General features: G+C 36.6%; 1 protein-coding gene across 2 annotated transcripts in view; it reads right to left on the reverse strand.

The window, feature by feature from the left end:
• The window catches only part of FRY (FRY microtubule binding protein), a gene marked incomplete at both ends in the record, with an annotated part of 249052 nt that overhangs the window by 104222 nt on the left and 131293 nt on the right, over nt 1–13537 (reverse strand). For both annotated transcript variants that reach the window (XM_084236045.1, XM_084236046.1), the window contains 8 exons: nt 226–317; nt 1831–1888; nt 3923–4047; nt 4656–4845; nt 5238–5497; nt 7650–7736; nt 8780–8962; nt 9352–9610. In XM_084236045.1, coding sequence (XP_084092171.1) covers nt 226–317; nt 1831–1888; nt 3923–4047; nt 4656–4845; nt 5238–5497; nt 7650–7736; nt 8780–8962; nt 9352–9610 — 1254 coding nt within the window. The remainder of the gene's footprint in view (nt 1–225; nt 318–1830; nt 1889–3922; nt 4048–4655; nt 4846–5237; nt 5498–7649; nt 7737–8779; nt 8963–9351; nt 9611–13537) is intronic.

Here is a 13537-nt window from a genome sequence, read left to right on the forward strand (position 1 = left end):
CTTACACACTAAATTTGTTCTTGACCTATCTGTAAGTGGAATTTGAAATAAAGACCAATAGCAAGGTATTTTGGACATTCCTAAGTAAAAGTTAAAGGTAATATATTAATAGGAAGGAGAGACAGAAAGAAAAAAGAATGAAAAAGGGAGGCGAGGGAGGGAGGAAGGGAAGTTGAGAGACAGATCAGTTTGGTAAGAGAAGAGCAACTCAGAATTTGACCCTACCTGTCACTTATTACACCAGCATCAGCCAGAAGTTCAAAAATTCGAAGCAACTGTAACCTTAGCAAGTCCCGCCGTTCTCGGCGTTTCTTGTTCTGTGTAAAAGAGGTAAAATCAGTTACAGACATGGGAAAAGCAATATTCATTCTAGTGTAGGAAACTTTATTAAGAAAGGCATAATCTAATCATTTTAGGTTTTAGGCATGAAAAACAATGTTTTTTTTCTTTTTAATCCTTACATTTTGTAATTGATAACATTAAGGAATTGTGAAACTTTCTATGTGCGATTAAAAAAAAAGAAACCGGTCCTTTGTGGATCAATAAATATTTATAAGGGGATGATGTTGAGAAGGAACAATCCTCCTTTCTTTGATGTTCCCAACATCTGTTGAAAGCCTGAAACATTTAAAACAAATGGAAAGGGAAGTAAGTGAACACTACTAACCCCACCCATTCTCATCACAGAAGTAACACTGTTTGTATTCAAACTGCTAAATTTCTGCTACTTCTTGTATCTTATCTACTATATGGAAAACAAATTTTTCTGTCTTATTCTTTTTAATTTTTTTTTTGTGTTTGATTATATATTAAGCTCTTTATATTTATTGAAGTAACATAGGTTTCAGGTATATATCATTATAACTATCATTTTTGTATTCTAATTTATGTTAACCATTACAAGGATAATTACATCTTTCACCATAAAACTGACCTGACCCATTTTGCCCAATTTACCTATCTCTTTCTTCTTCTTCTTTTTTTTTTATCTTGCTTCATTCTAAGCTTATCTGTTTCAGGGTTCAGGGTCAGGGAAGATAATGAAAACGGTTCCTATGTCAGATGAAAGATAATTCTTAACCATCCAATTCCTTGTAAAAAACAAACACAAGGGCCTCCCCTGGTGGCACAGCGGTTGAGCGCTGGGCTGCGAGGCTGCCCACAGCCTCTGCAGCGCCAGTTCGTTCCCTGGCCACTGGCAAGGGTCCACCAAAAAAAAAAAAAAAAAAAAAAATCCAAACACACACAAAAACTAAAACCAAAATTCAGTCAACTCAAATCTGCAAAGGAATGTACTATCTTAACACACATGTGACTATTTAGACGTGATTTAGCTTTTAGTATGTAAAATCTTTTAAAATGGGAACCATGTTTGGGCCTCCCCGGTGGCGAAGTGGTTGAGTGCTAGGCTGCGAAGCTGCCTGCAGCCTCTGCAGCGCCGGTTCAATCCCCAGTCACCAGCGAGGGTCCCACATGGCATGCAGACTTCTCCTGCCTCACCCACTACTCCCCTCATCAGTGTACTTCGTCAGTCTGCCTGTTCTGCTCCCTGCTCTGGCTCTGGTGAATTCTCTCACCCTCCCGTGCTTCTGACTGTACCCAGTGCTTGTATACATAAATAAATCTTTAAAAAAAAAAAATGGGAACCATGTTTTACTAACTACTCAATAGTACTAAAAAATAATAAAAATAAAAAGTTCAAATATTAAGATTATTGTTAAAAGCATGCTGCGGTTTTTGTTTTTTTGGGGGGAAACCACTGAGTTTGATTTAAATCCACATCATTCTATTAATAAAACAAGGTATTAATTATTTAAATTCAAATGTTACCTCTGGTCTTCGTTCCAGAGCTTCTTTCATTAATGGATGAAGTTCTTCTACCAATTCCCTATGGAAGAAAAAGGCCAGCATTTGAAATACACTATTATTGATTCCAAATTTGTTGCCAAATAAATTCATTCAATTCTAAATCATCTTCTTTTTGCACTTTGCTTCTGACATGAAAAGTTTCCCTGACCTGTCCATTTTCCCAATCATGTGAAGAACTGGAAGTAGAAGGACTGATCTAAACTTTGTTTTTTGGCCTTAATCCTAGTGCTAATGTATGTATTTTGGCTCTATACATATTTGTTGACTTCATTTTATTTAATGTTTTGGAGATCTCTATGGCAAAAAAAAATTATCTGAATAATTAAAAAATATTTACAAGTGCTTGCTAATTCAAAGCACTTTTCTACAGGTTGTGGGACTGAAGATAAATTAAATCAAGTCCTCACATGGAAAAAATTTTCACTCTAAGAAGAGCAAAAGAGATAAGTGCAATTACTATGGTCCTCCTTTTGGTATCTGTACTCAGAGTTGACTTAGAGTTGACTTTAAAATGTCTTTTTGGAATTTCAAAAATGGAATCCTTTATATGAATTATATGATAAATACCAATATGTCAAGGGCAATAATGGAGAAGTTCTCATTGAAACCTTTCCTCTTGTGTAGTAAAACTAAAAGTTTGACCACATATACAGTCTATCTCCATTACCTCATTTTTCTCAGCTTTATTCCTGCTTATCGAATTAGTTGTCTTTAGGAAGTAACTTCTGACTTGTTATGCCCAATTAGACAAAATTGTGAGATCTAGTCTATCGCTAGGTATTTTGTCTAAAGTCTGCTCCATATCTGAAAACCTGCTATTTCCTGGCAGGACAGCCCCTAGCATTTCTTCATCAAAGAAAGAAAAATAATATACATTATAAATAACATAATAATATAATGATCTCCTCCATCTAATAGCAAGCATTTATTGAATATTTACTCCATGTATTTATTTTACATAATCCTCTCAATAAATCTATATGATAAATTCAATAAATATACCACTTCCTTTTTTAAATTAGAGACATATATTTTATTTTTATTTATTATATTAACTTTATAGGTAAGGTAACTGAGACTTGGGAATGTAAAGTTTTCCAGACCCATATGGATAGCAAATAGCATAATTTTACCTATCCTTAGAAATATTGAGAGGGTGGAAGATGCAAAAATGCCCTAGCTTCTTCGGGGAAGAAAGGTAGGTAGTCTAGGATTTTTTTTTTGTTATTTTCTTGTAGTATTTCTATATGATGCTGTCTTAACTAATTAACTACTAAGTAGTAAAACATTGGTTAACTGGCTCCAAGTATTAGAGCTCAAAATTGCTTTTTTAGGACAAGATCTAATTCCTCACATGACTAATGTTGTTAAGATCTTATCCAGTCACTTTTCAAACATTTCATTAATTTTTATTTTTCAAATAGATGCTTAGAGTTTTTCCTTTTCCATATACATGAAAAATTGTTTTATTTGTCCTTATAGCCTTTCATTGCTTGGCTTAAGTCATCAGAGGCAACCCAAACAAACATTTTACAATGGCTCTTTCAAAAGGTTTTGACACTGTCTCAGATGGAATGGTTGATTAAAGGCATGACATGATAAGGGATTCAGAAAGTGAGATATGCTGGTTCTGTTGAGGCAGATGAAGCATCTTCTTGAAAGATGAGCATGTATAATGGAATGCTCCTGAAAGAGAGCCTATAGCATCCAGGGTTGATGAACAGATGTTTATTACTTTAATGTTAATGTCTCTAAACAGCCTGGCTAACTAGGAACTGCCATTACATTTCTTCATTTGTCTAATAAAAATCTTGCAAGTGAGATAAAATCTGAGTGGTAAAATAAAAAGTTGCAATGGCTAACAGCAAAATGCGAGGCAGTGGAAGGAATTCACGTTACATGCACGTCAGCCAGCGAAGACATAAAGAAAATAGCGCAAAGCCAATAAACTCTTCACGCACATGCCAAAACACAAACTCAAAGGATTTAAAAACAGCATCTAGGATAGTAGCGGCATATACAAATTTACAACAACTCATCAAGACTACCGTACCTGAAAACAAGGGAATTTGTTCTTCCAAATCCTAAAACTAAGGACTCTGTGATCTCAATGCCCTCTAGTCTCATCAAAGGCACCAACTGCTTTAACAGAACTCCCACCGATGGGGTGCCTATGGCCTGAAACAAGTTGATTAAAAGTGAAAAAGAGGTAACATGATAACTGATGCTTCCTTTAATCAAAAGATGATTCCATTAAACAGTTTTAATTCTGCACCACATCCCAAGGCACTGCCATCATTTCAGGGAAAAAAAAAAAACACATAAATTTTAATATAGCACAATGAGTGCATCTTTCACCTGGCACACAAATTCTGAAAAACATTTTTATTGCAACAGTTTTCTTTAAAAAGAAAAAGCATTTCAATCTATAAAACCATCAGCAATAGAATAATTTAATTAAGGCATGTTTTAAAGGTGAATACTTTTGAGGAGTGAGAGAAAGGTGGATGTGGGACAGGAATCAAACCTTGGGGACTAATAAATACAAGTTACACTAGGGCCCTAAGGCAATTTCTTTACTTTATCTTTAGTTCTCCACTTTTCTGGGAGGAACAGTGAATTATTCACATAAACACTCAATGGAATTTAGAAATGTGTAGGATGAAAATCTGATCCCATATACTCCATCCAGATGGCAGGCACAGTGCAATTTGCACTGTGAACTCTAGACAAACAAGCTAAAAAAAAACCTTACAGAATAATTCTTCTGAAGCATGTCATGTCACCTTGTTATCGTAGCTCACTGTACCATCAGGGGTGGTTGCCATTATTTCTGGAGTGGAAGCTCTTAAGTGTCCTGGGCTCATAATACTGGGTTTTGCAACTCCAAAACAAAGAATAAGGTAGTTTCTCCACAAGGTAACATAGTTGTCTCCGCTGCCCGCAGTGCTGGTTTTCTTTGCATTTATTGGGCTACTAGAAACATGGAGTTGAAACAAGAATGAAACTAAATTCCAGATCTTAAATATCACTTTATTACATAGTGGTCATAGGAATTTGACATAGGTCAAATAAAACTGAACTGTCAAGGAATGTCTGCATTGAATGGGAAGTAGAATGAACGTAAGGTCCTTTCTACCATTAAGGGTCTGAGATTCTATACTCAGACAATCATATTGAATATTAAGGTTAGGGGGAAAAACCCTAGCATTAGACAAGAGCTTTTGATCTGTTTTTACTCAATGTTAAGAATTTTGTATTAGGAAGTTTGGAAACCAGAAAGGATTATAATACTCCAGTTTCATATAAAATGAAATTCTAAGAGGACAAATGGCAAGACAAGCAAAACAGAAACTCATATTCCTTACTTTGGGTCCACCAGAGGCATCACTGACTGGAGCCGAGTGAAGGCATACGGCCAGGCGTAGCTGAGGGCTGTGGGGCAGTGCTTGGGCAAGTTCTCCTGCCGAAGAAAGCTGAAGAGGCAGAGGACCCAGGGGTCTTTGACAGACTGAGCAAATATCCAGACATGGGAAGGGCTTTTCACATCATAATGGCTGTTGACCAGGACTGCATTCCATTCCACCAGCCACTGCAGATCCACGCTGTGGGTCAGTGGCAATGTTGACTGCAGGCACAAGAAGGAGAAACGAGTCAATGTTGAGCTATAAATCACATGTCCCCATTGTGGCTTGGCTTAAATGCTCTTTCTTCCACAGTGCTTTTCCTGACCATCTCTGCAAGGGGCCGGCTTTGAATCTGAAACATCTCCCTCACACCTACCATATGGCATTTTGGTTTGGAGTCATCACTGTTACCTTTGCTAGACTGCAAGCAGCTGAAGTGCAGAGTTTAAGGACAAGGGTCGTATTTTGTACAGTTTTAATGTCATATAGCACCATGCATTGTTAGTACACAGAAGCTGCTCACTAAGTATTGGTTGAACAAACACATGAGAGTTTAACCAGGTTAAAACTGACCACAAATTTGTCATTTTGAAATTCTGAAAACTTACTAACCTCTGAGAGTCATAAATGTGTTTTTATGCCTGCAATTATACATACATATTTTTAGCATGATCTTTATCTTTACTTGTTCTGAAACAGCTTCCCTTAGACTTAGGGGAATCCCTTTTAGGAAGGTTATTTTACTGATGATTTTCAAAGTACGATACTCACTAATTCTTGTCCTATGTTATTAAGTCAAAATAATGCATGCTACAACATTTAGGAAGTTAAGTGTAACAAATAAGCTCTTATATTTCATTCTAAGAGTAGAATATCAGTTTTAGGATGATCAAATTTCAAATAATCTAGCTGGAGAAGAAATTGCCTTTATGTTTGTCAGGCATTTAGAGTGATCCCTGTTATCTTTTTGGGTCTATGAGTTCCCAAGGACAAGAGAGTGACAATAATGGCCTCAATGGGTAAGGGACAGTAAAGAACACAGCTTAAGCTTCAGAGCCAGAGAGATGAGATTCTAACACAAGCACTGCCCAATGCTTGTGACCTGGGCTATAAATCACATGTCCTAAAACATGTCCTGATCATTCTCAGAGTCTCTGTCTGCTTAATTTATGACTGGGAATTATAATGCTGATCTTACCTAATCTTTAAATGAATTACACAATATAAGGGATGTAAGAACAGCTGGCACAAAGCAGGCACTGCCTTCAATTAGTTCTCCTCTCTCTCTGTGCATCTTCCTACATGCAGGATTGCTGACCTAGTTACCTGTGGCTCAATATTTTGTTTCTGATAAACAAAATCACATGAACAAAATATGATCTTCAGGGAAATAAGAGATGTGTATAAAACTTTACCCTTCCACCCCATGTTAATAAAACAATGTGAATTTCTAAAAGCAGCATGACTAGGCAGGATCATGGTTAAAGTCTGCACTGGCTAATATTTTAGTAATTATCATTATTATTATTGTGACCATAAATAATAGCAATAGGTTACTAAAAACCAAGATCTGCTTTCAATCTGTTAGAAAAGGCCATGAAAAACTCACAAATGTCTTATGGTTTTGGATTCACTTATAGCGATTTGTCATATATGTTTGTATTAATTTATAGATGTTTGACAAGAACTGACAGGGGCATCAGCAAGCAGAATGTGGATTCTGCAAGCAGTCCCAGATCTTCTCTGCTGCTTTTCAACTATTTAGTTGAAATTAACCCAGTTTCTGTGCTGTACTGATTTTTTTTTTTAAATCAGCTAATTACAATCAGTTTAAATTTCCCCTCTACTTGTTCAGGAAATTGAAAGCCAGCAATATGCCCTTTGAGTAGAAGAATGTATATACACACCAGGTAAAGCTTTACCAGATTCAGTACAAAAAGTGAGATCTGGGATCTCAGGTTTCTTTTTGTATGACTGACCACACCCCATCATGTTCAGAATTTTAATAATTATGAATGTCAAGATATTAACAGTGGAAGTACCTTGCAAACTATGAAGCGCCATGTAAATAAATATGTTACACTGTTAAATATAATAAATGAATGAATTCTATTATTAAATTAAAAATAAATTTAAATTAGTTTAAATTAAAGTATTATCTATATTCTTAAGGCTCAAACTTTGATGTATCTGAAACATCTCAGCTAGCATTTGAAAAGCCAGTCTTGTTTGTACAAGTACCTGTGTCCATTTATTAATCTGAGCTAAAACTGCATATTTCTTCCATGTAATTTTTCTTTGTCTCTCTTTTTCATATAGGTTCAGAACTTATACTTAAGAACTATTAGCAACCAGGATCAAACGTGTACTTACTGAATCCGAAACTGCTACATGAATAAAACTTTCGAGAATGGAAGAACTTAGCTGATCCATAACATCAATCATAGGCCTGTCGTCGTCCTGCACAAAGTGAGGTGATTACTCATCTTGGGAAAATTAATCCTTCCCACCCACCCCACTGTGCCTTTATCTAGCACATGAAACAGAACAGCTTGCAAGATAGTGATAAGGGTTTTCTCTCAGAAAAGTGAGTACAAAAATGGTGACAGGCAGTGTAATATAACCCCTGTGATTTTGATTTTAGTCTTTCAAGTTCCACTGGAAAATAGAGTTCTAATTTCATATTTTATTGAAAAGGGAAGGACCTGGATTTCAAAGACTTATACACGTTTGAGAGTGCAAATACCAGAACCACACATCACTTACTAAAGTGTTCATGTTGTTAATGTAAAGAAATGGAGACCCTACAAAATATGCTAGCTACCTAATTTATGTTTCTTAATTAAGTCAGTGAACTGCCATACTAAATGACAAATTGTTGATTATGATTGAGTTTTAATGCCTAATAAACTGCACTGGAGACACACACCTATGAGGTACTTATGTTGTGTATAGCTATTTGGTAAAAGAAGCAAATTGGAAAGGGGATAAGAGAGATCCTTATAGAGAATTCTTCTACATGAATAGTGTAATATGTGTATGTTTATCATCCTGAGAATTTCAAAAATATCAAATTATGTATTTAGAAACCTTATTCTGTAAGGTTCCCTAAGCTATGGAATGTCTTTATTCATGCATGAAGCTAGCATTTGTAAATAAAACAATATATAAAACACAAAAATATATAACATGATACCTAAAATCATAAAACTGAAAATAAAACCCAAGAATGGTTTTAAAAAAGTTGTGGCTGATAAATGAAAGCAATGTATGAGAGTCTTGACAAAGTGGTGGAAGAACAGTTAAGTACATGGGGCTTTAGAGGTATATATATCAGTATCTGAATTCTAGCTTTGTCACATCCTATCTGTTGATTTTAAGTAAGACTTTTAACCTCCTAATCCCCAGGCTCAGTATCTGTACATTGCAGATAATAACATTTCTAACTCTGAGGTTTTTGTGAGGGTTAAATAATTAGAAAAGTTTGAAAGAATGGTCCATACCTCAGGCTGACCCAGTGCAACAAATAAGGCTCGAATTTCCTTGAGTATTAAAACTGACAGTTTGCGAGTGGCCACTTGGAAACTGCAGAGCAGAACCAGAGCAAAGCCCTCCACAGCATGAAGTACACTGCAGTGTGGACCCCGTTCCGATGGAATTCTGTGGCTGGTGCTGTTTGGAATTAGCTGTCATGTGATAAGAATAAAATTCCCATATTCAGAAAAATGAAAATGGAATAAGAACGTGCTCTTATATGTATATATTTAAGCACATTTGACCTTGTAATATTAAAACAAGTTACAAAGGCTTAGAACCTGACATGTCTATTAATTCATTCTTGTTCAAGAACTATCAAAGATTCCTTTTAGTTTTTTTACATCAATTATGGCTTTGTAATATTATCCACCATTTGTTACCTCTGATAAGAAATAACTTTTCAAAGGCTGCTAATTAATAAAGACAAAACCATACCATTTGAGATTATATTAGAGTATAATCAAGAGATCCTCTGAGCTGCAATTTATTCACACACTATGTAAAAGAATGCAAAATGGTAGGAAGAGTATGAAATCACCTCTGCATTTCTGATTTTGTTGGCTTGGTCACAGACTTTTCCTTGAGTTTGTATGACAAGTTTCCACTGGGTGAGCAGCTGCAGCAGTAACTTCAGGGATGAATCAAGGAGTGTGTGATGCATGTCATTCACTTCCCGGAGCAGAAAGTTGGTGAAGCCAAATAGTACATCTTCCCTCCAGTCTGTGAAGTCAACAAGTAAACCCTGGAGAGAATTTTGTGCAATATGCCGCAGCTCATCATCCATATGAATAGAGAGTCTGTGAAATGAATAAAAAATAAAATCATTTACTGCATTCACTTTTCTTAAAGATCTATGGAAGAACATACATAGGTCTCTGCTTCCACCTATGTCTGAAAAATGGGTCTTTTCCCTATATATTCTTCACACAGCTGTCCTGATGATGACATCTTTTATAATCATGGAACATTTATCAAAACTAAGAGCTTAACATTCATATGACTCTCATGACTAAACTAGAGGCTTTATTTAGATTTCATCAATTTTTCACTAATAGCATTTTTCTGTTTTAGAACGCAATCTAAAACATGGCATTTAGTTGTATTTGAATACTTCATAATACATTATTGACTATGGAATAATTTAGCATCTTTTAAGGATGAGAAACCTGAGTATTAGAGAGACTAGTACCTGTCCAGAAGTTCAGTGAAAATGAAAAATTAAGAGGACGGTGGTGCTCAATTGGTTTTCCTCTAAGAACACGAATTATTGTCAAAACTTGGAGTATAGCACTGACATCTATTTTGCAGGTAGAAATCAGGGATGCTGCTGAATTTCCTACAATGCATAGGACAATATACTACAATAAAGAATTATTTGGCCCAAAATGTTGATAGAGCCAAGGTTGAGAAATCCCCAGATAGTCAGCTGCAGAGCATCAGTGTATTTATGGTTTAACCTAAAATATCAGCATAACATTAAATCTCAACATTGGTATGGAGCATGATAATTAACATACTGCTTTATAGACTTTTTCATTCATTTATTTAATATTTTTGCGACCCTCCTATATTTCAGACACTATACCCACTGTAAACAGCCCCTAGAATATATGGTTCAGTTTTAGACCATGTCTAATGGCACAGGTGCTTGCAAGAGTGAGGTCTGAAAGAGAGCTAGACAGAGCAGGGGCATCTTGGTGAAGTGGGCAGTCTGTGGGCTGCCTTCAACCATAATACAGGAGGGAAGGGATTAGTTGTGTGTGCTCTGGAATTAGAGTGTCTTGCTTTTGTCACTTATTAGCTATATGACCTCACATTAATTACTTAATCTCTTAAAGTTCAAGAACTAGGGTACAGGCCAGATGCGCGGGGCGGGGGTGTGTGTGTGAGAGGATTCACCTGAGACAGAGCGGGGAACAGAACAGGCAAACTGATGAAAAACACTGCTGAGGGGAGCAGTGGGTGAGACAGGAGAGGTCTGCTGTGCCATGTGGGACCCTCGCTGCCGGGCGGGATCGAAATGGCGCTGCAGAGGTTGAGGACAGCTTCACAGCGCTGCGCTCAACCACCTGTGCCACCAGGGGAGACCCACTATTTTTAAAATTTTTATGTAAAACTTTGATATGTAATATAGAATCTGAGTCTCTGGTTGATGTTGGGATAAATGTAGACTGCACTAGTAGAAGTCCATCCCTTTGGGAGGGGGAGGAAACACTTCTTTCCTCTAGAAGCAGTTTTGGTACAGCTTTGCAGATCATTGTTTGAAAACACTAGTTAATGAAAACCACTAGAAGTCATTTTTTTTCCCATTTATTATTCCTGTTTACTATATTTACACCTGTCCTGGTCTGAATGTCTGAAAAAATTCTAGATGACAAACCACCTTTTAAGGAGAGGAGTAACAGGCACTCAATAAACATTAACTGATGGTAATGATACTGGTTAGTGTTTCGGGTTGGATTGTGTCTCGCCTCAAATTCATATGTTTTAATCCAATTCCCTAGTAACTTCTAATGTGTTGTTTGGAAATATGGTTATTGCAGATGTGGTTAGCTAAGTCAGGATGAGGTGGGCTACTAATTCAATATGACTGGTATCTATATAAAGGGAATTTGGACACAGACATGTACCTGGGAGAAGGCCATGTGAAGATGAATGGAAAGATCTGGTGATGCTTTTACAAGCCAAGGAATGCCAAAGCTTGCCAGAAATCACTAGAAACTAGGAGAGAGGTGCATTATAGATTCTTTTTCATAGCCCTTAGAAGGAAGCAACCTTGTTACATTTTGATTTTGAAATTTCAGCCTCTCTGATAGTTTATTATGGCATCCTTAGCAAGCTACTACAGTCATGTAACTAAATAAACACTTATCTTTAGAGTCAAAATAGACCATTTCATGGTCTATGTAGATGAAACTTTTAAATAAGGACCAATACTTTGAACTTTCGAACTGGGTAAATTCTACTTTTCAGTTAACTTTGCTCTCGTTCACAACTTGCAATCTAGAATAGGTTTTAACTTTAAACCCACAAGGCAGGGTCAATTTAAGGACTCCGAGACCCCCAAGGTGGTACAAGTCTTGTTATTTTGGGTCCATTTTTTAGTAATCTGAGGAACCTCCATACAGCTTTCCATAGTGTTTGGACTAGTTTGCATTCCCACCAGCAATTAGGAGAGTTCCTTTTTTTTTTTTTTTTAACCACATCCTTGCCAGCATTTGTTGTTGCTAGTTTTTTAAATATGTGTCATTCTTACTGGTGTAAGGTGGTATCTCATTGTGGTTTTGATTTGCATTTCCCTGATTATGAAGGATGTTGAACATTTTTTCATATGTCTGTTGGCCATTTGTAAAATGGGAGAGATTTCAAATTTGCAAACTATAACCAGAAGAAAAGGTAGAGAAACAAAAGGTCACCAGGAAGAGATGAGAAACCTGCTGTCCCATAACATCACCAAAGGCAGAAGAGAAAGAAATGGTTTTAAAGTCAAGTCCTGGAGACAAGGGTTTCCAAAAGGAGAGCCTTGCTGATGGGGCACTTTTACCCTTTACAACAGTTCATCAGCAGTGTGGAAATATATTATCTGTAGATATTAAAGGATGAACATCCACCTACTGATAGTGCTGTGAACTGTGCCTCAATTGAAATAAAGAAATAAGATTTAGGCAACATTGAGACTAAGGTTCTTACTCTATTCCCTAAAACAACCAGTCTCCTTCCATGATACAAACATATGCTGAAAGTGAATGAGAAATGGCAAATAAAAGTATTTTTTAGATACCACAGAAGATCACTGAATTGTGCATTCATTACCTTAAATATTTCCACAAATTATAAGGAAACTGCATAAAATGAGTTACCTGTTATTTTGTATAAAACCAGTTGGGGTCAGAATGGGGGGGGTTGCAATTGTATGGGGAATATAAAAATAAAATTATTAAAAAAAATAAAAAAAAATAAAACTAAAGACATTTGTCACTTCCATTTGGCAGTGACAGGAAACTAAGTTTGGGCAACTGACTTTGCTCTTCTGAAGTTCAACCTCTTTGTCTGAAAATAGTAATGAATATGTGCTCAGCTTGCCTAACATAATGTATAAAATGCATTGTACATCATGGCATAATGTTATTCAAATGTAAAGATGCCTAAAAATAACTAACATTTGTTGAGAACTTACTGTGTTTTAGGCACTATGCTAAGTGATTTACATGCATTATTCAATTCCCACAGTTCTATGACAAGTTTTTGAAAGATAAGAGTAAGTATTGAACAGCAAACCCTTACTGTGAATATAGCTGCAAGAAGTGACAAAGGCCAGTAGTTTGCAGGCTGTTGGGGGTGGGGGGGGTGGGTCGGGGAAAGGTCCTTCCTGTAGTCAAGGGAAGAGCAGGAAACAGATGGGAGTGGAATGAGAGAAAAAACAGCAACTGCAGAGGAGAGAAGTAAGCGCTCCTGCAATGTGTAGAATCCTTGGGAAACCTGGCAGCTGGGAAGGAGGCGCTCCCAGGGCATGATACCATCCTTTCATGATGTCAGGAGGGCTTGTGTAGCCTTCATGGAGCTTCCATGGAAAGATTTCCCCATGTATGAGTAGCCTGAGTCACCAAATCAGAAATCTTTAGCTTGAAGAAAGGGGGTTGCCAGTTTTTTCCCATACACTGTTGTTAACGCTAAACATGCAAGAGTGTGTGTGGTATTTAGTCTTGAAATGTGCGAAGGGGCCT

This window comes from Talpa europaea (assembly GCF_964194135.1).
Source record: "Talpa europaea genome assembly, chromosome: 6".
Classification (NCBI taxonomy): Eukaryota; Metazoa; Chordata; class Mammalia; order Eulipotyphla; family Talpidae; genus Talpa; species Talpa europaea.